General features: G+C 55.6%; 1 protein-coding gene across 7 annotated transcripts in view; it reads left to right on the top strand.

The window, feature by feature from the left end:
- Positions 1–22,425, top strand: part of Sec16a (SEC16 homolog A, endoplasmic reticulum export factor) — a 31,692-nt gene that overhangs the window by 1,452 nt on the left and 7,815 nt on the right. For 5 of the 7 annotated variants that reach the window (XM_013506686.1, XM_013506689.1, XM_013506688.1 and 2 more), the window contains exons 2-20: positions 3,858–7,455; positions 9,239–9,375; positions 11,912–12,009; positions 13,735–13,861; positions 14,249–14,429; positions 14,509–14,680; positions 15,165–15,307; positions 15,700–15,761; positions 15,862–16,000; positions 16,314–16,559; positions 17,748–17,845; positions 18,147–18,228; positions 18,347–18,464; positions 18,618–18,729; positions 18,923–19,028; positions 19,540–19,680; positions 20,419–20,532; positions 20,793–20,973; positions 22,061–22,303. In XM_013506686.1, the coding sequence (XP_013362140.1) occupies positions 3,922–7,455; positions 9,239–9,375; positions 11,912–12,009; positions 13,735–13,861; positions 14,249–14,429; positions 14,509–14,680; positions 15,165–15,307; positions 15,700–15,761; positions 15,862–16,000; positions 16,314–16,559; positions 17,748–17,845; positions 18,147–18,228; positions 18,347–18,464; positions 18,618–18,729; positions 18,923–19,028; positions 19,540–19,680; positions 20,419–20,532; positions 20,793–20,973; positions 22,061–22,303 (6,034 nt within the window). In that variant the 5' untranslated portion in view covers positions 3,858–3,921. Of the gene's footprint in view, positions 1–256; positions 404–3,857; positions 7,456–9,238; positions 9,376–11,911; positions 12,010–13,734; positions 13,862–14,248; positions 14,430–14,508; positions 14,681–15,164; positions 15,308–15,699; positions 15,762–15,861; positions 16,001–16,313; positions 16,560–17,747; positions 17,846–18,146; positions 18,229–18,346; positions 18,465–18,617; positions 18,730–18,922; positions 19,029–19,539; positions 19,681–20,418; positions 20,533–20,792; positions 20,974–22,060; positions 22,304–22,425 lie in introns of all 7 variants that reach the window. The other 2 variants (XM_013506687.1, XM_013506690.1) reach the window with 2 other exon arrangements.

Here is a 22,425-nt window from a genome sequence, read left to right on the forward strand (position 1 = left end):
GCGCGGCACGGAGGGGCTGCGGTCGCCGCCGCGGGCCACCGGGCTCCCAGAGGTGTCAGGGCCCGGCCGGCGCGCAGAACCCCCACTTCGCACGAAGGGACGCTAGGAAGTTTCTGGCGGTTGAGCGTGTTTTTTGTGTGTCAGAGGTTCTGAAAGTGTTTGGCGTTCGTTGGCCGGAAGACTTTCTTCAGCGATGTGGGTTCACTGACGTTTGCACCAAGGAGCAGCGATATACCTATTTGTAATCTCTTGGCAGGGTGGCCAGGATGTCGCAAGGGAGGTCGAGGACGGTGCTCTCCATCAGGGGTAGAGGAATGCAGGTGTTACAGCGGAGCTCCCAGACACGCTAAGCCACTTGGAATCAGTTTTTACTGTTTCGCTTAAAAACGTCTCTAAACGGCTGGTATGATTGGGGGTGGATTGCTTATTAAGAATTTCTTTTAAATCTGTAGGAGGCAGGTGTTAGCCAGCCCATGTAGTAAGAAGCAGCGGAACCACAGGCTGTAGTTTCTGCGTGGTACTTTTTGAAGTTTCAGCATAATGCAGCTCGCCTGCAGTTTTTGTTCCTAGCCTCTTTCAAAGTTTCTGTGCTGGTGGTGTCTTGCAAACAAATGAGGCAAAGTGGTGATTCGTTCTTTTTCTGGAACTCGGTTTCCCCTCGTAGTAGTGAATCTTCATGCTGTCCTGGAACTTTTCTCTGAGGTGCTGGGTGCACTGTAGTATGACTCCGTTTTGTTTCCGTGGACATCCTACGTGAGTGTCAGAGTGTCCTCGTGGGTCTGTCACTTTTAGCAGTGTTTAGGCTCCTCCGCCTTGTCCAACACCTGAATGTCTTCGGTTCCAGTTCTAGCTGGGAGGATTGTGCCTTGTCACGTGTCCCTAGTGTGATGGGGTCACTAGCAGACAGTCGCTGTGAGGGAGAGTGTAATCAGAGACTAGCTGTTTCTTGCTGCTCCTTTGGGTTTGTACAGGGAGAGCTGGAGGCTAGTGGCAGTGAGAAAAAGTGCGGGAGTGGTGGAGGAGGAGCTGTGTGTTTTAAATACCCAGTCCTGTGGTCAGAGACTCATGCTGCAGATGGCCTTGGGTAAGAACTCCCATAGGTACTAGACAGGTGAGCTAAAGAGCCGGGTTTATGAATAATACATCTTAAAGAGGATCAGCTGGTCTCCCAAACAGGTGCCTGTTGGGGTTAGACGACTCGAAACAGTAAATTTACTGTGGTCCTGAGTTTAAGTGATAGGCAGTTCCTTGTTTTCCTGTTGGTGAGTAGAGAGGAAGATGAAAAGAATAATGAAAAAATTTAAAAGAAAAGAAAAGAATAATGTTCAAGTCATAAGCTTGTTCCAGGTGAAACTGGCATTATTGCTACAGAGCTGTCATTTGCAGTTTGAGGGCTGGGGGGGCTCCTTTCTAGGTGGTAATGTTTGCTTATAAAACAGGTCTTAGTTTAGTAGAGTTGAGAAAATAATCTTAAATTTCTGCAGGGAAAACATTTAAGTCTTAAGATTTCCTGTTAAAGGGGCTGGAGATTTAGCTCAGCGGCAAAAGCTCCTGCCTGGCAAAAGCAAGGTCGTGAATTCAGTTCCCGGTACCGGAGAAAAACCAAAAAAAAAAAAAAGATTTCCTGTTAAATAGCCACCCTAAGTACAAGCTTGTAGGATTTTTTTCAGGGGCGGGGGTGCACTGGGAACTGAACTCAGGACCTTGCCCTTGCCAGGCAAGTGCTGTGCTGCTGAGCTGTATCCCCAGCCCTGCTTGTTAGATTAAACCCAGCAGTGACCTTAGGAAAAAGTCATTGTATTCTCTCATTTTATGGATGGAGTTTGTGTGCATCTCCCACCTAGTGTGTCTCAGAAGAGAAGAGGCTTCCCTGAGCCGCCTAGCTGGACACTCAGGCTCACTGTCACAGTAATTCCTGAGGAACCAATTCTCTGAGTCTGTGCTCTGTATCACATTTTATTTTAGATCTTTTAGATAAATAAGTAAATAACCTGCATGGGGTGGTTGAGAGTGTTGTATTGAAGGACGACCTGGGAAGCCCGTCCTTCTTTGCAGCCAGTGTTCAGGAGGGACGTACAAGTCTGTGTCCTGCCCTCGGTGGGAGGACTTCCTGTGTGCATGGTGGCCTGCCGCGGGGTGGGCAAACAGAGAAGGCTGAGGGAAGGCGGCTGGGCTTCTACCTCTGGTCCCTGGAAGGTGAAGTTGTATCATCCTAAGATGACTGCTCAGAACTAAGTGAGAGCTCTGGTATTGATCTGAGTAGGATGCATTGAAGTTGAGTGGATTTGCAGTGAGGTTGCAGTTGGAAAGGATCCCCTGTTGATCATATGGGCAGTGTTAAGTGAATTATTTTTATTTTAATAAATTTCTTGGGGCCAAGTATCAAACTCAAGGACACTACCACTGAGCAACAACCCAAACCTTTTTATTTCGAGACAAGGTCCCACTAGGTTCCCCTGGCTTGCTTTAAACTTGTGATCCTCCTGCCTCATCCTCTTTGGGTAGCTGGGATCATAAGGCATGCCCCACCACACCTGGCTAATATCAGTGAATTAAAGGATCAACAGGACTAGTTTTTGGGAAGGGACTAGAAGCTTACTTATAAATGGTGGCCTTTATTTATAATACAGACATCAGTGTTTTCTTTTTATCAGAAAGACTCTGAGGATTAAGAGGTGTGTGGATTAAACTCCAAAGGCTTCCCAAGATTTCTCCCTTCGGTTTAATTTTCTCTTGAATTAGCTAAACAGATCTGGGGCAACATACTGATGCAAAGATAAGGACTTTAAAGGTGCAGAACTTGAATTTTTCCCTTGAAAGGACAGGTTAGCTAGTCAAGATCACAGTACTGTATTTTATTCAAAGCCAAACAACAGAAGACACTGTTGTGGTGGTGAGGATTTTGCCCCTTTATTTTCCAGAAGTCTGATCTCCTGCTGTTGGAAATTTGTGAATTCAGTCAGCCCCTCTGAATCTGCCCTGAATTTCCTAGGGATTCCTCTTTAGGCTTAGTTACAATTTCTAGGGTCACAGGCAACCTTGTTGCAGTGTTTTCAAAGGAAACTAGTCACTGTGCAAGAAGTGAGACATTGTATCCAGGAAGATGGAAACACTTAGTAGCTTTTATCACTCTGTACTGTATAATGCTTCTTCATTAAAGAAACCGGAAGAACAAAGTTCAGTCTTGTTTTCCAGATTTAAAATTAGCATACCTGAAAAGTATGATAAGTGGTGTTCCTTTCCTAATAGTGGAGTTGCTTCTCTCTGGACCTAGCAATGCTTTGTGGGGAAATAGCAAAGATTAACAAGCATTTTCTGGGGATACGGAAGACTGCATCCCCCAGATGTTGGTAAGGGACTCTGGAGGCAGTGGGCAGGATGCATAGGCAATTTCTGAGGGGAGAGGGCTGTCTGAATTTAACCAGCTAGTAGCCAAGCCGGGTGAGTCCTCCTGTGTCTACTCCCTCCAGAGTCCCCAGAGCAGCTCGCAAGGATGAATGTTTTCTGCTGGGTTGGAGTCCGGGACCAAGGTTGTCCTCAGGATTTAAATGACTTCAGAGGGCCAGGGATATAGCTCAGCGGCTCAGCACCTGCCTGGCAAGCACAATGCCCTGAATTCAATTCCCACCCCCCCACGCCATAAATGAATGAATGACTGACTTCAGGTCATGTGTAGCCCTCGCATCCCCCTGTCACTCTTGGCGGTCCTAGGGATCAAACCTCAGGCTCTGTGCCCACTAGGGAAGTGCTCTACTTCTGAGCTGTATCTAGTTTTTCTTTTCTCATAGTTTTCTTGATTGTAGTCAGTGGTTTAAATATATGGATTTCATTTTCATTTTTTTCTTTTTCTTTTCCAGTGCATCTTAAGGAAGAGCTTTACCCTGCCTCTGTAAGCAGCACCTCCTGTGTAGGAGACCCATCATGCAGCCGCCACCCCAGACGGTCCCATCTGGTGTGGCTGGACCCCCTCCGGCTGGGACTTCCCGGAGCATGTTCTGGGGTAGTGGCGGCGGCTACAGGAAGCCAGTCAGTAGTAGTGCCCTGGCAGCTCCACCTTGTCCACTGCAGCCAGTCACGGATCCGTTTGCTTTTAGTAGACAGATGCTCCAAAACACCCCTCTGAATACTTCACCCAAGAGCAGCCTTCCTGCCAGGAATGACCCAGCCCTGCCAATGTTTTCTCAGTGGCCTGGCCTGCCTATTCCTCATGCCAGTGCTGGGGACAGTGCCCGAGGACCCCAGGAGCCTCTGGCAGGACCTCTGTCACAGCTCAGCACAGATCCATTTGCTGGTGTGTCCAACTCTCCATCGCTGCCCGGGCATGAGATGAGCAGGAGTGCCGAAGTCAGTTCCAGCTCAGGACCTGAAGTTCTGACTGCCCCGCTGCATCCATCCCACTACATTCCAGGAGGAGGGCCTGACCAGTCTCATGGGGCCCATCAGCATGGGCCACCTACACCGGCGCAGTGGGGACCAGTGCAGGGCAGCCCCCAGCCCTCCCAGCAGTATCATTCACCTGGCCCAGAAGGACTGGTCCAGAGTGTGGGGCCCCAAGCCACCAGTACTCCCCAACTCCCTGCCCCATCAAGCCTGCACCATGGCTCTGGCTGCGAGCCCCATGCCCAGCTGGCATCTCCTCTGACCCCTTTGGCCAGTGGCAGAGGAAACGAGGCAGCCCCCTTGCAAAGTGGAAACCACTCAGTAGGTAACTTCCACCCTGAAAATTCATTCGGGCACAATCCCAGGGTCGAGAATATGTGGGAAAGCCAGGAGTTCAGGCAGAATCCAGGAGCGAATCCAGAAGTGAAAGAGCATTTCCGGGACCCTGCCCCTGGGAATCCCCTCACTCAGGGAAATAGTCCTGAAAACCACATCCACTATCCCGCAGGGCCTGGGACTAGCCAAGCCTCAGCGGAAACAGCCTCAGGAACGCTCTCCATGTTTTTCCAAGGGGAAGAGACAGAAAATGAGGAGAATCTCTCATCCGAAAAGGCAGGGTCAGCTGGCCACCTGGACTTCGATGGTTTCTCCCCCAGCCCTGGACTGGGCCACCTGCTCCGCCCTGCACATGGGGCTGGTATTGTCCCTCAGGCCTTTCTTCAGGGCTCCCACAGTGAGACCACACAGCAGGAAGGAGGCACACAGCCTTATTTCTCTCATTCTGCAGGCAGCCAAAATGATAAACAAACCACTAACAGTGCTGCTAGTGACACTTGGGGTGACACAGTGAGTGCAGGGACCTGTGATGCTCGTGGCTCACAGTATGAGAATGTTGAAAACTTAGAATTTATTCAGAATCAAGAAGTGCTGCCGGAGGAGCCCCTAAGTTTGGATGCTTCCTCCTCAAGTGATCCGTTCCGACGCGGGCTCCTTCCTGGACCACCTGTCTCCAGGCATAGTACCGTGGGCCTCACCCGCGGTGGGGCACTGAACCTTGAGGCCCCGGACACACCCGTGCACCCAGTTCGATCTGACAGCATGTCATCCAGCTACAGCAGCCAGAGCCACCGGAGTCTCCCTGGGTCGGCCAGGTCCCAGGAGCTGGTGGGCACATTCATCCAGCAGGAAGTGGGAAAGCCCGAAGATGAAACGACAGGCAGTTTTTTTAAGCAAATTGATTCTTCTCCTGTGGGAGGCGATTCAGAGGAGATTGGTGGGAACCAGAATTACTACAGCACTTTGTCTCAGCCTTCCACTCCAAGCCCACCCAAACCTACAGGTATATTCCAGACAAGTGCAAATAGTTGTTTTGAGCCAGTAAAATCCCATTCAGTTGGGGTGAAGCCAGTTGAGGCAGATCGTGCCAACGTGGTGGGTGAAGTGAGGAGCGTCGGTGACAGCATGAAGAAGCACAGACCTGTGACCGCACCACCTGACGCCTCCCCAGGCAACCTGGAGCAGCCGCCGGACAACATGGAGACACTGTTTGCACCCCAGGCCTGCCCCCCGCCTCTTCCCCCGACTGGGGAAGCTGGACATACAGTGGCACCCCCCTTGGATATGGTGCGCCCAACTCCAGAGAAGAGGCCCTTAGCCAGGGCCCAAGGGTCCGTGAAGTGTGAGAGCCCCGCAACGACCCTCTGGGCACAAAATGAGCTGCCAGACTTTGGTGGCAACGTGCTCCTAGCCCCCGCGGCTCCTGCACTGTATGTACCTGCAAAGCCTCAGCCACTAGCAGTCGTTCAGCCTCCAGAAGAGAGGCTGCCTGGGCAGCAGTCGCGGAAACCAGCCCCTGCCCACCCCTTGCAGAGCCGAGCTCACCTGAGTGCTTCAGAGAACCTCGAGAACCCTCCCAAGGTGGGTGGCCACGCATCCCTTCAGTGCCAGGCAAGTTCCAGTTACGCAAGTTTGCTGTCCTCGCCACCCACTGAGGCTTTGCAAAATCAGCCCGTCCTGATTGCCCAGCCTGATCAAAGCTATAACTTGGCTCAGCCCATTAATTTTTCTGCGTCTTTGCCGAATCCTACCGAGAAGAATCAGTCCTGGGGAGAGGCTTTGTTGGGGGACAAATCCGCAGTGAGCAGCCGGGCCCTCGGCACTGATTCTGGTGAACATGCTGCTTTGTCCAGGGTCGCACCCAGTGCTGCGGTTGGCTTGTCTCTGCCTAATGGTGTCAGTAATATTCCACAGGGGTCCAGCTCTTCTGAAATGGGTTCTAATCAGCCTGCTAATTTGCTTGTGCAGCCACTATCCCTTCCAGTTTCTAAGACCTTGCTTCCAGAAAGGCAGAGGACTCAGAATTCAGAAAAGCTTCTTCCTGAGTTTATTAACAGCCCTGCTGGAGGCACAGGTGTGGTGTTAGTCCCCCCTGCGAGCAGTACCTTGGTGCCTAGCAGCTTGAAGGCAAATCACTCCAGTAACCAGGAAGAAGCCACTGGAGCCTTAGACTTTACACTGAGCAGAACTTTGGAAAATCCTGTAAGACTGTACAGCCCGTCCTACTTGGAGGGCCCAGCCGCTCAGCAGGCTGCCACCAACCCTCCCAGACAGCCTGTGCCTGGGGCGCGTAATCCAGGCCTTTTCTACCAGCAGGTGAGGGAAGATGACCAGGACCAGCAAGGCCTCGGAGCCCAGGCAGAGGCGGTGCTCCCTCAGGTGCAGGCTTCTCCCCCACAAACGCCCCAAGCAGCTTCAAATGCAGAAAGTCCCCTGACACAAGGACAGTCCCAGAACTCAGCCCAGCCACCAGCAAGTTCGGCCCTGGCTGACTCGGGCCAGAAGCCCCTGCCTCGGCCCCCTCAGTCCTCCAGCGCATCGGCTGTTTCCACTGACTCAAGCCAGGCAGCAGTGCGGCCTGAGCAGCCATGGCTACAGCCACCACCTCTGAGTGCGTTTGGCCCACCACCTCAGGACCTGGCATCCTACTACTATTACAGACCCCTGTATGATGCCTACCAAGCTCAGTACCCAGCACCATACCCGTCGGACCCTGGGACAGCCTCGTTCTCTTACCAGGTAAAGTGAACGCTGCCACCACCGGCGCCGCCATCATCTTTCTCCCTTGTTTTACCTGTCGGGCTCCTCTCCTGTGTTCCGGGCAGTGACCTGTTTGTCCAGACCCACACAGTGCTGCTGGAAGTCCTCTCTGGTCATGCGCACCCCTTAAGGGTGCCTACTGAGCATTAGCATTGCGTTACGGTTAGCGGTGCCTTTTATGCGTAGCCTGGTGTTTCCAGTTAGGGGACAGAAAGCTCCCCTTGTTTTCTGGAACCCCGGTGATCACTGTAGAGCACAGCTTCATGTTGTGCACTTTGGGAAGTGGGCTTAGCCCCTGGAAGCTTGGCATCAGCCAGTGTAGGAAGCAACAGGAATAACTAGAGTTGTTTTAGTTTCTCCTAAGGAAAAGAAAATACTGAGGGGCACAGGTTAGATCTGGAGGGCTAACCCACACAGCATAGCAAAGGGGGATGGGAAGCCCTGAAACGTCTCAGTGCAGGCGGTGCCCCAGGAGGTGGGAAGGCCCTGCCGTGTTCTTTGCTTGCTGTTTTTGCAGTGATGCAGGCTCATGGCTGCTGTTTGATGTAGGTTCTCTTTAACCCTGCGGCAGTTTGAAACAGCATAGTCTAAGTGGGCACACTCATTCCTGCACCTCTGGCTCTGAGGTGGACTGCGGTGTCACTGGCAGCCACGGGCCTGCTGTGTGTGGGCTGGCTGGTTGACTTTTGCACCGTGGGGAGCAGCTAGCCCCAGGCTTTGCAGGGAGGGCCCGAGGAGCCAGGCTGCGTGGGCTGTACAAGCAGCCCCTGTGAGGGCCCCAGGGCTGTGTGTCCTGCCTGGCCCGGAGCATCCTTACACTGATAGATGTGAGCAGTTGCACGTGTGGCCCCTGCAACCTGGTGTCCTTGATGTGGAAGGAAGGAGCTGGGAATCTTCATTTCATCACGAGGGTGTTCTGCTCTACTGGAGCCTCGGGGCAGTGGAGTGAGGGCAGCCGTGTACTCCCTGGGCCCCTCTCCAGGCAGCCCAAGCCTGGCACCCCTTCCTTCCCTTTTGTCTCCGTGGTCTCCAGTCCTAGGGAGAATACACCCCTTCCTGTGACGTCACACGGGTTCGCGGGTGGCTGTGGATGTGGTGGGCAGAATTGGGGCTGCAGCTGCACTGCTCTTCTCTTCCCAGCTCCACATCCACTTGACCCCTCCTTAAAGACAAGCTGGGACCTAGTGGCTTTGGGATGGGACCAAGAGCCTTGGACGAGACTGTCCTGTCCTCTTGAGGCTTCCCAGGCCTGTAGGACCTGCCAAAGAGACTCCTGCTGCTGTTGCTCACCTGAGGCAGGACACACGTCCCACTTCAGTCGGCAGAAACCTCAGGTGCCCTCTGGAGACCTGGCTGCCACACACTGGCCTCCAGGCCCATCCAGGAGGCCTCTTCTTTTATGCAGGGCCAGGCCGGCAGTGTCGGCAGGCTCTGCTGCCTGGCTGTTGACAGGGACTTTGCATGGTAGGTTGGGGTTTTTTTCCTGGAGGTCTTATGGATTGAACCCAGGGCATTTTCACTGAGCTACACCTCCAGCACTTTGTTCTTAAGACAGAGTCTTGTTAAATTGCCTGGTCTGGGCTCCCACTTACAGTCCTCCTGCCTCAGCCTGTCAGCGTGCTAGGGTGACAAACGTGCATCACCAGTGGGTTTCTGTATGTGCGAAGGAAGCTTGCTGTGGCCCTGCTGTGGGGCATGTATGCAGCTGGAGCTGCCCCGTGGCTGCTCTGGATGGGGTCTAATGTTCACCCTCTTCCCGCAGGACATCTATGCCCTCTACGAGCACCGCTACAGGCCCTACGACAGCTCCGCATCAGCCTACGCCGAGAGCTACCGCTGTCCCGAGCCTGAGCGGCCCAGCTCTCGGGCGAGTCACTGCTCAGACCGGCCCTCTGCCAGGTAGGCGCTGCACCTCGTCTCTGCTTCCCTCTCCCCAGGCTGATGCTTGTGTTGCTGATGCTTGCAGGATGGTGATGTAGTGATTGGAGAATCCCGTAGAGAATTCTGTGAGCCTCTTGCTACCTGTGTGTGTCTGGTCAGCACGGCAAATGATAGGCGGTGTTGTACATTGGGCTGAGCGCAGTGCTACCTGTAGTCCACGCTGAGCTGATCTGCAAGCGTGTGGCCCCACCGCAGGCAGGCCAGGCCCTGCTTGAGCCAAGAGCCGTGACCTCTGCGTTGTGCACTCCCACCTTTCATCCCTGTCTCTGGGCACAGGCAGCTTGCTGGTGGGCGTTCAGTGCTCTCAGACTGAGACTGCTGTACCTGGTTGGAGGGACGAGTCACAGACGTGTATGGTGCCCGCCTCTTCCAGGCTGGCTCCTGTGCTGTATTCCCAGGGCTGCCTTCCCAGGCCCAGGGCTGTGGGAGTCGGGCCTGTGTGTCCTGTGCTGGCCGAGTGGGCCCCTGTTTTGCAGGGGAGAGGTTTGGAGAACGTCATAGTATAGTGCCCTCCATGGAGGGGCCTTTGCCTAGGTGGAAGTCTGCCGGTGTCCCATAACCCGGAGCTGCTCTTGATCTGTACTCAGAATTTGGCATTGGTGCAGTTGGCTCCTTTTCAAACTTTGCTTTTAGCTGGCTGTAGTGTGGGCTCTGGTTGCTGCCATGGCTCCTCACCTGAGCCAGAGCAGTGCCTCGTGGCAGCCACGTCGGGTTCTGATGTGCAAAAGCATTGTATCAGAAGGCCTTGCCTGGGAGCCTTTGCCCACTTAGCTGGCCCTGGTGCACCTCGCTGCAAAGGTGCACGCCAAACACATGAGGTGCGTGTGTGGGTGTGCACAGCTGACTGCTCTGGGCTGTGTCTCTCAGTTATGGGCTGGGGTGTGGCTCTGTACAAAGCCCTGCCCACATGTGCAAGGCCCTGGGTTCTGTTGCCAGCGCTGCCCAAAAACAAAAAGCTGTGAGAAACCGTGGTGCCCCACGTCCCCTGGGAAGCAGGGTTTGCTCTAACGCAGCTTTCAGTGGGAAGCCTGAGGGAACCGTGCGGCGGGCAGGCAAGAGCAGGAGGCGGAGGTGGAGCTGGGCACCCGTCTTCCCCTTGCTACCTACCGATTTGTGAGGGAATTCACTTTGAGAGGCTGGAAGTGGCTGCATGAGGGTGACAGGCCAGGTTCCTCTCTGTGACTTCGGACTTTCTCTTCTGTCCCGGTCCTCGGAGTGTCCTCAGCCTGACTTTGTCACAGCCTGGACAGAATGTACATTCTCCCCTTCCTGGCCTGGCTGGGGTGGGGCTCTACATGCAAGTTCTCATGGCAGGAGCAGTGGGGGCCCTTATGTGGGCTCGTCAGGTCCCTGCAGGCCTTATGTCTCCACTTCTGAGGGCTGCTGAGGGGCCGAGGAGGTGGTGAGTTCTTGGCTTTCCCCGAGTCACTGCTGAGCAGGTCAGTACAGAGCGACCCCACAGGGCCTGCAGCCAGGATGGGGTGTGACTGGCTGGGCAGCCCGGTGAGTAGAGCATAGGTGGCTGGGCCTCTCAGATGTGTGCCGGCCAAGTAGCCAGATTCCATCAAGTGACCCTCCCTGAAGGGGCATGAGAAGTCACATTTTAAAAAATCAGATGCAGGCCGGATGTATATAGCTCAGTGGCACAAGTACCTGCCTGGCAAGCGCAAGGTCCTGGGTTTGATTCCCGGTACCAAAAAAAAAAGTTATCTTTTAAAAAATTAGAGTGTATAAAACTTGCCACTAGGAAAATTAAAAGTACCAATCGAAAGCACCAGAATCTCTTGCACCTGATCGTGTTGCTAAATCCCCCTCCTCTGTCATGAGAGGCAGGGCCATGGCTTGGTGAGGCGCGTGGGGCTGGCACTGGGTCAGGCTGTGGTGGCCCAAGTATGGTCCCCTGGGGGGCTCTTGGGCTGCATTCCGACTTGCCATGGGCACTCCGGGCCAACCAGGCACACACGCTGCTGGCAGTGGAGCTTCTGAGTAATGATACCCTGGGCACTTTCTTCTACTGCTGAGCAAATCAGAAGCTTTTTCATGGGACGTGGCACTGGACACCAGAAGGGTCAGCTCACTTCCAGGGCCACCATGTGGGGATTTTGCTGAGCTGGATCCCGTTAGCCTTACGGTGGGAATTGGTGACCTCGTCCTTGAAGGTGCTGGGGCTGAACCCAGAGGCACCATACTACCGAACTGCATCCCCAGCCCCTTTCTTACTTTGTTTTTTTAGTTTTTGAGACCGTCTCAGTAAGTGGCCAGGCTGGCCTCAAACTTGCAATCCTCCTGCCTCAGCCTCCCTCATAGCTGGGATTACAGGTGTATACCATTGCACCTGGCCACATTTGGATTTTCTGATTAGAATTTGTCGTGAGCCTGGAGTGCTTTGATGAATGCCTGCTGCTGTGAATGTAGTTTGAAGTCTGTACTGTGAATGTCTTCTACCCTTGAAGGAAGGGGTGATATGTGTTTAACAGCCCTGTGTGCTTTTCAGGCAAGGGTATCCCGAAGGGTACTATAGTTCCAAGAATGGATGGAGCAGCCAGAGCGATTACTATGCAAACTATTACTCCAGCCAGTATGACTATGGAGGTATGTTTAGAGTGCCCTGCCTGCAGGTGTGCTCCAGAGCTGGCCTGTGGACGCAGCATGCGTGCATGGCTTATGTTCCCTGGAGCTTGTGCGTTCCCTGGCACTGCGCTCTGCTGTGTTTCTCTGTTTGAACCAGAGTGGTGAGAACATTGTCAACCAATGCTTTCCGTGAGATGCAACCTTTCAACTCTTTGCCTTGGTTGTTGCACAGTGATCTGTGCTGTGATGTGACCTGGTGAAAAGCTCCTCTCTGGTCACACTGACCATGCTGGTCTGCTCACTGCACTGCCAGTGTGAGACACTTCTGGGACTTCTCAGGGCTTCTAAACCTGCCTGCCCCCACATGGGCTGCAGACAGCCATGTCCTGGAGGAGCCGGAAGTTCCGTAGAGACCCTGTGGCATCTGGGCGGTGCTCCCTACCGGGCCCTTCTGCCTCCCAGGACGGCTCTTTCCTCCTGAACGTTGACACCTGTTTTAAGTAGATTCTCTGCATACATTTCTTGAAAGTGGTACATCCAGCCTGATCACAGCAGTCATGCTCCTTTTCAAACTTTGCTTTTAGCTGGCTGTAGTAGTGCATGCCTGTAACTCTGGCACCTGGGAGGCTGAGGCAGGAGGATCATGAGTTCAGGGCCAGCCTAGACTATATAGGGAGATCCTGTCTCAAAAAACAAAACAAAAGCAAAAAACTTAGTTTTTAATGTTAAAGTTACTTCTTAAAATCTTTTGGATCACAGGAAGAGATATTAGTAAAATTTATAATTGGAGTTAACTTTTTGTATGTGTGCCACTGAGGATTGAACGCAAGGCCTTCATATTGAATGATGCCCCAGCCCTTTTTATTTTTAATCTTTGATTTTGAGACAGGATTTTGCTAAGTGTTCTCAGGTGGGCCTTAAACTTACGATCTCTTTGCCTCAGCCTCCCAGAGTACTGGGATGACAGGTATGCTCCTGCACCCTTGGCTGAGATTAACCATTAAAGAGTAGTCATTGGAGCCGGGCATGTGTAGCTGTGACAGAGCACTTGTCTAGCATGGGAAAGGCCCTGGGTTGATCCCCAGCACCACAGGAAAAATAGTAGCTGTGAAAAACAAAAGACTTTTAGCAGGTTTGGTTTTGTTTTGTTTTGGGCAGTAGTGGAGATTAAACCCAGGGTTGCCCATGCTAGACAATCACTGTACCACTGATCCATATCCCCAGCTATTAGTTAACTTTTTGTTGTTGTTGTTTTTTGAGGCAAGGTCTTGATATGTAGCTCAGGCTGGCCTTGAACTCACTATGTAGCCTAGGCTGGTCTTGAACTTGCAGTGACCTTCCTGCCTCAGCCTCCTGAATGCTGGAATTATAGGCGTGTGCCACCATGCCTGGCCTGCTAACTTTTATTTTGAGACAGGGTTGTGCTAGTTTGCCCAGGTTGGGCTCAAACTTTGTATTCTTCCATCCTGAGCCTCCCAAATAGCAGGGATTACAGGTGTGCATCACTATACCAGGCTAGTTTTTTTTTTTTTTTAACCAAAAACTGTATTGAGACCAGCCTGGCAGCCCCCGACAGGGTGTCATTGCACAGCAGGACAGTGGCTGTCTCACATCAGGGCTCCCACCTGCTCTCCCCAAGGGGTGTGGGGTCCACCTGGACGCTGGCACGTTCCCTTCCTGGGGAGGTTCCAAGGAACCAGGTTCTCGGCGCTCACTAACACCTAGCCCCACACTCCTCACCCATAGACCCGGGCCGCTGGGACCGCTACTGTGGCTCTCGATTCCGGGACCCCCGCACCTGGGACCGGAGGTACTGGTACGACGCTGAGTACGACCCGCATAGGAAGGAAAGCTACACATACAGTGGCGGCAGGTTGGTGCCTGGGTGCGCCTGTCACTCCACCCTTGTGTTGTGGGCTTCATCAAAGCTGTGGCCCTAGAGTCCCCCACCTGCTGCTTTGGTTACTTCCTGAAGGGAATGTGGACCACACCCTCCCAGGTTCCAGCTCAGCTGTGAGAAGCGAGCCTTGCCTTGGGGAGTCATCAGGTCGAGGTCCTTCTCTCCCAGGGCCCCTTGTGTCCCTCCTGCCCCCAGCCCAGAGGCGGGGGTTGCAGCAAGGCCCAGCTCCTGTTCCTCCACATTGTCATGTGCCTTGGCAGGGGGAGTGGTGAGGGCCCTGAGGCTGGGGGTTCTCTGCAGTGGGTGTCTTTCGGGGTCCTTCCCACTCCCGTTCTATGTCTTGGTGCTGGCTCCCTGCAGGCCTGAGAAGGGTGATGACCACTGGAGATACGACCCTCGCTTCGCCGGGAGCTTCGACGACGAAGCAGAGCCCCACAGGGACGCCTACGGGGAGGAGGCGGACAGGCGCAGCGTGCACAGTGAGCAGTCGGCGCACAGCCTGCCCAGCCGCCGCAGCAGCCTCAGCTCCCACTCCCACCAGGTGCGCCCCCGGGGCCCCACCCCGCTCCCGGCGCCCAGAGCTCCTGCAGCTCACCTCCCCGCTTGCGTTCTCTTCCAAGAGTCAGATCTACAGAAGCCACACTGCGACTGCCGCCTCCTTCGAGGCCCCCCCTCCCCCGGGCTCCTTTCACGGGGACTTCGCCTACGGCGCCTACAGCAGCAACTTCAGCGGTGCTCCTGGCTTTGCAGAGTACGGCTATCCTGTGGACACCTGGCCCGCTGTGGAGCAAGGTGCGGCGCTCCACCTGTAACCCGCCCAGGATCAGAACAAGGGCATCCATTCTGAGAGCTTGGCCTCTCTCCTCCCTTGGTTGCAGTTCAGCTGTGTCTAAGGCTGCCTGCCTGTCCCGTGTGCAGTCACCAGACCCTGTGTGCTCCCAGCACTGGCCCGCCCGCAGCAGTCTTGGAGGGGATGCGTGTTTCCAGGCCTGCGCCATGTGCCACGTCCCAGCCTCTTCTCCAGAGTGCTGGACTCAGGGCTCTTTATTGGAACAAAGCCACATGTGTGCAGTTGCCATGACGCTGGCCTTTTTCCGCAGTTGGTTAAGGCATCACCTCAGCTGAGCATCTCCTTTTCCACCCCAGGGCCTTCAATTGTGTTGAAGTCTGAGGCTGAGCTTGTCTCGCCGTCGCCCAGGAGGGGAAGCTCTGGGTCAGGTGCAAGAGCACTGAGAAGTGACAGGCTGCTTGTTTCTTGTCCCCTGTCTAAACGCAGTTCCGTCCAGGCCAACGTCTCCTGAGAAGTTCTCGGTGCCACATCTCTGTGCCAGGTTTGGTCCTGGCGGTCAGCTTATCAAGGTGATCCCTAACCTGCCCTCGGAAGGACAGCCTGCCCTGGTGGAGATCCACAGCATGGAGGTACGGCAGGCCTGGGCCTGGCCACTCATTGTGCCTAGAAACTCAGGCTCAGGAGGTGACTCCCCGTGGGAGGTGCCCATGCGGAGGATTTTGGTGCCCCTGTTCACGTCTGTGCTCCCAGAAGTCAGCATTTCAAGCTGCTGTTTTGCGTTAGGCGTGGTTTTACTGTGCTCAGCTCTCTGTCTTGTTATTAAATATTAACGTATGCTTCCCCAGGGCCTCTCCTGCCCCAGGGGGTGGGGCCCTGCTTCGGTTCTCAGGGAAGAGTGTACACATGGGTCTCAGGCCTACCTGCAAACCTTGCTGGGGCCTTGGGGCAGTGAGAGGGCGCCCCTCGCGTGTGGCGGCTGGGCTGCCCCGCAAGCTTTGTGCTGTGTCCCATGTTGTTGCAGACCTTGCTGCAGCACACGCCGGAGCAGGAGGAGCTGCGTGCGTTTCCGGGGCCCCTTGGAAAGTGAGTTCTCAGGGAGGTGTCTAGTGTGGGCTCGGTGGCAGCGACCAAGCTGGGCCTGCAGTCGTGGCACCCGTGGCACCCGTGCTCCTTCTTCTTACAGAGGCGACACCCACAAGGTGGATGTCATTAACTTTGCACAGAACAAAGCGACAAAGTGTTTACAGAACGACACCCTGCTGGACAAGGAGTCTGCGAGTCTCCTCTGGAACTTCATTGTCCTTCTGTGCCGGCAGAATGGGGTCTGTGCCCTGGGTGTCCCCCACACTTCTCCCTGCTGGCCTTAGGTGGGGTTCACCCTGTCGGTGGCCTGCATGACAGGGCTCCACGAGGACAGCATCGTGGCAGCATGTGGGGGAGTCTGGCGGGAAGGGAGATGGGGCATGCGGTGAGCTGAGGGTGGTCCCGAGTCCAGCTGTGGTCCTGTGGTGTCCTAACGTGTGCCACTTGTGAAGACCCAGTCAGGCCCCTCCTCTGACAGTTGAGGACCGTCCTCCTACTGGCAGCTGTGTTGGAGGAAACCTTGTCTCCATCTTGGCCCTGTTGACCCTGCAGACCGTGGTGGGAACAGACATCGCGGAGCTCTTGTTGCGAGACCACAGAACAGTGTGGCTTCCTGGGAAGTCGCCCAATGAGGCAAATCTGATCGATTTTACCAATGAGCCTGTGGAGCAGGCGGAGGAGGAGGAGTCTGGCGAGGCCCAGCTCTCCTTCCTCATGGACAGTCAGGCAGCCGCCACCAGCACCCTGGAGAAGGAGACTGAGAGATTCCGGGAGCTGCTGCTCTATGGCCGCAAGAAGGTACCCACTCTGCTTGAGGAGCCTGGGCGCGCCATGCCACTGTGGGTCTGGGCTGGAACCCCGCCGGGCAGAGACCAGCCCTCCTGTCATGGCATTTCCTGTGTGGGACACTGTGGCCCAGGCCGGCCGTCTCTGGTGGGAAGGTAGTCCCCTCTGGGCTGTGCCCGGGTCAGGGCTCACAAGCTCAGTCCACAGGCGTGTGAGCAGGAAGTCCGTGGCTGGCGCAGCTACTTCCTGCAGAGCGTCGGAACGACAGTGTACAGTGTGCTGGAGGCAGCCGAACCTGTTCTCCTAGGTTAGCCTCAGCCTGCGGCATAGCCAGGCATGCTCAGACCCCAGAGCGGCACACAGGCAATGGCATGGTGGCTGTTCCGTCTGCTGGGCAGAGTGGAGGGACTGCGGTCAAGATCATGTCCGAAACAGTTGAGCGGAGGCAGGGAGCCGGCTCTGCCACCCTGGCCTAGGGCTGTGCGTGGCAGGGGCATCCAGCGCTCAGAGCTCCCTGTCCACTGTATCATGATCGCTTCAGAAAGCTGAGATTTTTGTTTTGTTTTGTTGGGGGATTAAAGCATTGTTCTGTCACTACGGGAACTACAGCCCAACTTAGAAAATTGTGTTTTTGAGATGGGGTTGCTGTATGATGCCCAGGCTGTCCTTAAACTCCTGAGCTCAAGTGATCCTCCTGCCTCAGCCTCCCAAGTAGCTGGGACCATAGGCGTGTGCCAGTGCCCACTGAAAGCTCATACTGGATCAGTAGGACTGGAAGCGGGCATTTTACAAGCGATGGGTTGTGTAAACTATTAGCTTTTGGTGATGCCCCATCCCTGTCACACTTTTCCTCCTGTCTGGAAAGTGTTGAGCCCCACCCCGACGGTTTGGGCATGGGCCACGTTAATGTAGTCCTGTGCCTGGTCATTTGTGAGGTGCATGTAGAGGAGCTGGAGTGATGTAGCTCCCGGCAGAGGGATGGCCAGGATGGGGTGCTGCTGCCTCCAGCTGTTGTGTGTCTTTACGCTGAGGTGGAGATAAGAGCAGCGCTCGTCCCCCCACCCTGGGACTTGGAAACAAGGGCCAATGAGGAACAGCGACATGTCTGTGAGCGCCAGCCACTGGCACGTATGTTTGTGGTTGCCTGTTGCAGCAGTGTGGAGTGCTGACAGCTCACATGAGCCCTGAACTCCTTCACAGGACGCGCTGGAGTCCGCCATGAAGAATGGCTTGTGGGGCCACGCCCTACTCCTGGCCAGCAAGATGGACAGCAGGACCCATGCCCGCGTCATGACCAGGTAGGCACTCTGCGTGGAGCCTGCTGCGGCAGAGGGTGTCGGAGGCGTCTGCTACGCCCGCGTGGCCTGTGCAGCTTGTACTGGCGAGGGATTTCTAAAGTCTTTGTTGACTGCTGCTGCTTCATATTTTCTGGAAAGCTTCAGCAAATCCTCCCCTGGCGCCCTTTGAAGCTTTCCTAGCTGCAGATGTGTGTGTTTGCTGAGGTCAGGCGTCTGTGTGGTGATTGAGTGAAAGCGCTGGGACTGGGCTGGCTCTCGCCCGCGAAGCCAGGGTCAGTCCTGCCACCCCGTGTCTGCCCAGGTTTGCCAACAGCCTTCCCATCAATGACCCCCTGCAGACGCTCTACCAGCTCATGTCTGGGCGCACACCTGCTGCGTCCACGGTGAGTGCCCGTCCTTGGGGTGAGCCCTGCGCCTCTCCCACTTTCTCCTGGGCCCAGCCTTTGGGGTGTTCAGGCAGCACTCCCGGCGAGGGCCTGCTTCTGTGTCTTCTCATTGTAGTGTTGTGGAGACGAGAAGTGGGGGGACTGGAGGCCACACCTTGCCATGGTCCTGTCCAACCTGAGCAGCAGTGTGGACGTGGAGTCCAGGACCATGGCCACGATGGGCGACACCCTCGGTGGGTCAGCGCAGGTGGCTGCCTGCCGTCCTGGGTGGCTGCGGGCGGGCTGTGGGGGCCACACCAGGAGCACCGAGGCCTCGGCTCTCGCTCGCTTAGCACCCACATCCATGACTGCTTCTCTGGGGCTGAGCCGGCTGCTCTCTCTCCCAGCCTCCAAAGGCCTCCTGGATGCTGCGCACTTCTGCTACCTCATGGCCCAGGTTGGATTTGGGGTGTATACGAAGAAAACCACAAAGCTCGTCTTGATTGGATCAAATCACAGGTGAGGCACCGTGAGCGGTGTCTGCTTTCCTTTAAGGAGGAACGGGTCCCTGTGTTGTAGTTCCTGTGGAAATCGCTGGCCTTTTGCCTGGATTAGTCACATGGTGGGACACTCTCCTGGGTGATTCGCTCCAAGGTTTGTGATGCCAATAGCTGCCCGCTTTTTCAATCTGAATAATTCACTCTCCCAACAGCTTGCCATTTTTGAAGTTTGCCACCAATGAAGCTATTCAACGGACAGAAGCCTACGAGTATGCTCAGTCCCTCGGGGCCCAGACCTGCTCCTTACCTAATTTCCAGGTAAGCAGGAGGATGTGGCCCCAGCCTTCCAGTGTGGGTGGTGGCCAGCACTGACAGCTTCGGGGCCTCAGCCTAGGGAGGCAGTTGATCCATAGTGCTTGGAGAACAAAGCATACTGAGGTGAGGATTTCTCTGGTTTGGCTGTGTGGTGGCACACACCTGTGATCTGGCCCTTCCGGAGGCCAAGGTCAGCTTGCTAACAGTATAATTTAAAAAGGGCTGCAGATGCAGCTTGGTGGCAGAATGCTAGTCTAACATGTACAGGGCGCTGGGTTCAGTTCCCAGGACCACAAAAAAGAAAGGAAGAAAAGCCTGCAGCAGGGGAGGCAGACGTGTTTCATAGGAGCTTAGCTGCTTCGACCTTACCCCGTCGGAGCAGGATAACCGGTACTATTGGTGGTGGGTGTGGGAGCAGTGACAGGTGAGAGGTGGAAAGCAGTTCATAGCTTGCAGGACGTTGTTGGAACCAGGGAGACCCGGAGGCTCAGTGTGGGTCTTTAAATTGCTCTAGGTGTTCAAATTCATCTACTCCTGCCGCCTGGCTGAGATGGGACTTGCCACCCAGGCCTTCCACTACTGTGAAGTGATCGCCAAGAGCATCCTAACGCGGCCGGACATCTACTCGCCCGTGCTGCTCGGCCAGCTGGTCCAGGTGGGTCCAGGGCCTCCCCAGAGGCTGCCGCGCTGATGGCAGGGAGCCTGGGCCCAGGTTGCAGGTGTGGGGTCAGCGTCGCCATAAATGCTGACTCTAGCAGGTTCCCAGAGCCTGTGGCATCACTAAATGCCCAGGGCAGGTATCGTGTGTTTTGCAGTCTTAGCGTAGCAGATACTTTGTGCTGGGACAACTCAGCAGTGAGTTTCGACAGCAGAAGGGCTCTGTGTGGTTCATACTTGAGCCAGTTGATCTGGAGGTCAAGATTTGGGTCCTGGCTTCTTCTCACCTGTTTAGTGGAGACACATGCCAGCTGTGGCAGCCACCAGCGCCAGACATGTTAGGATGTTCCCCTCCCCAGTAGCTCTGTTTTTGAAAGTGCGCCTTGTAATAGGTATGAAAATTTGGCACGGTGGCAATCTTTAGATCTACACAGAAGTACAGAGTAATTAATGAACATCTGTGTGTCCTGCCTCAAGTAATTATTAGAACGCGTCCCCCACATACCCTCCAAGTCCCTGGGTACCATCAGAGATCGCACCCCTCCTTGCCACAGCTGAGCATGGGGTCAGGGAGGCGCAGGTCCGTGGAGACAGCCACCTCGGCTCCGCTAGTCACCCAGCTTCTCATTGCCCACGAACACGTGATTCCCACTCAGCACTGGCCAGGAGGCTGGACACATGGAAGCCTTCCTCACGTTGCCGGGCAGTAACTGGGGCTGTGTTTTGGGGCCTCTAGGTGGCTTCCCAGCTGCGCCTCTTTGACCCTCAGCTGAAGGAGAAGCCAGAGGAGGAGTCTTTTGTGGAGCCTGCGTGGCTGGTCCAGCTGCGGCATGTGCACAGGCAGATTCAGGTAGGGGCCGGCTCCCGTGAACCGCCTGGGGACTGGTCAGAGTGTGTGACCAGGGCTTTGTGCCATTTCTGCCTGAAAGGTGTTTGATCTCAAGGGTGTAACCTTAGCAGCATGTGTGCTTAGAGTCCCTCCTTGCCCAGGATGAGCATCGGGTGGCTGCCTTCCTCCCGAAGAGGGGAGTAGGTGCTGGTGGCAGAGGGCTACGTGCCGGGTGCCCTCAGGCAGCACCCTGTCTGCAGTGCTTGCCTCTCCTCCCTCAGGAGGGCACTGTGCCCTGCAGCCAGGATGGAGCCGACCCCTGGCAGTGTCCCAGCACGCCGGGCTCTGAAGCGGAGCAGTTGGACGGCCCCGGACTCGGCCAGCTGGTGGGGCTGGAGACTGAGCCATCCCTACTGCCTGGCCCAGAGTGCCTGAGCCCAGGCGGGCAGCTCCCACCCTCAGGTGGGTCCTGTGGTGGCCCAGCCTACCCTCTAGGGTCTGCCTTTGCTTTCTGCCTGGAGAATGGAGATGCTGTCGGCCACTGGGTGTCTGGAGGCCCCTCGGCCTCCTTGCTGTCTGCTTCTGTCCTTGGTCTTTACACTGGCCATCACTGACGCCCCTGCCCCGCCAGCCAGGCCCTGAGCTCTGGCCACCTCTCAGCCTCGTGCTTCTCTGCAGCTTCTCAAACCTGCGTCGAAACAGGGCTCCCACCACCCACCCGCACCTGGCTTCTCCCTGCCCGCCTTGTCTCAGGAAAAGCCACCCCATTCCTCTCATTTGTACCCCACATGTACTCCTGGTTGGGTGAGCACATTTCCTGCCCTGCCTGCCTTCTACTGCTTCCCCCCCTGCAGAAGGACGCATCTTTGCCCCACAGACCCCCGACCTCCTGTGCTGGCCCTAGCTTGGTATCCCGCCGTGCGCTGACCCACATCTCCAGTCGGACACCACCCTCTGTACCCGCAGACCTGCTCCACAGCTCTTCTCACCGCTTCCCTTACCTGCTCCTGGGCTCGCCCCTGTGGGGCTGTTCTATCATGCTGAGACGGGATCTTGCTGTTGCCCTTGCTGGCCTCAAATGCCCAGACCCAAGTGATCTTCCTCACTCAGCCACTCAAGCAGCTGAGGCCACAGATGTGCACTGCTGTGCCTGGTGCCCTGTTCTGTCACCACGCAGGTGGTGTCCAGCACGTGCTGGCAGGCACAGGCCCCTGCTCATGCACTGGGTGGGTGGGTGCATAGGCGTCATGGGTGGCCTGTGCCTCCTTGCACTGAAGAATAGGACTTGGTAAACCAGCAGGGCTTAGTGCCCAGTGGCCACACAGTGGCCTGCATCAGCCGTACTGGGGTGGAGCCCAGGTCTGGGTCCACCCTGCCCTACCCCAGGAAGGTAATGTGCTTTTGCTGCACCCCACTGGCAGGGGTGTTCTCAGCCACTCTGGTCAGAGTGTGGCTGCACAAATAACCGGGAAGAGATGTGTTGTCTGCAGTGTGCCATTCGGCTCCTTCGGCCTCAGTGACTTTACCTTCTTCTCCACTGTCCCCACAGCTTTGCAGACTCTCCCTGGCGGCCAGCCACCCCACCCCGCTAGGGTGCCGATGTTCCCAGTGCCATCGCCCTTGGGCAATCTGGAGCCAGGTCCTGGTTACGGAACCCCAGGGTCTGCACTCGGCTTCCCAGAGCCCCCCAGGCCTGATCCTGTGGCTCTGTACCCGGGGCCAGGCCTGCCATCTGGCACCTCATCTCTGCAAGACAGTGGTCCCCTTCTGCAAGCCCAGAGCCTGGACCCAGGTGCGTCTGCCAGGTGCTGTCCTGAGGGCAGAGCTAGGCTGGCTTTGGTTCCATGGATGACCAGAGGCAGAGACTGTGGACTAGAAGTTCTAGAAGTCACGGCCAGCATGGTTTGTTATACT

The sequence above is a fragment of the Chinchilla lanigera genome, unplaced genomic scaffold, assembly GCF_000276665.1.
Source record: "Chinchilla lanigera isolate Chin_1 unplaced genomic scaffold, ChiLan1.0 scaffold00112, whole genome shotgun sequence".
NCBI classification, from domain to species: Eukaryota; Metazoa; Chordata; class Mammalia; order Rodentia; family Chinchillidae; genus Chinchilla; species Chinchilla lanigera.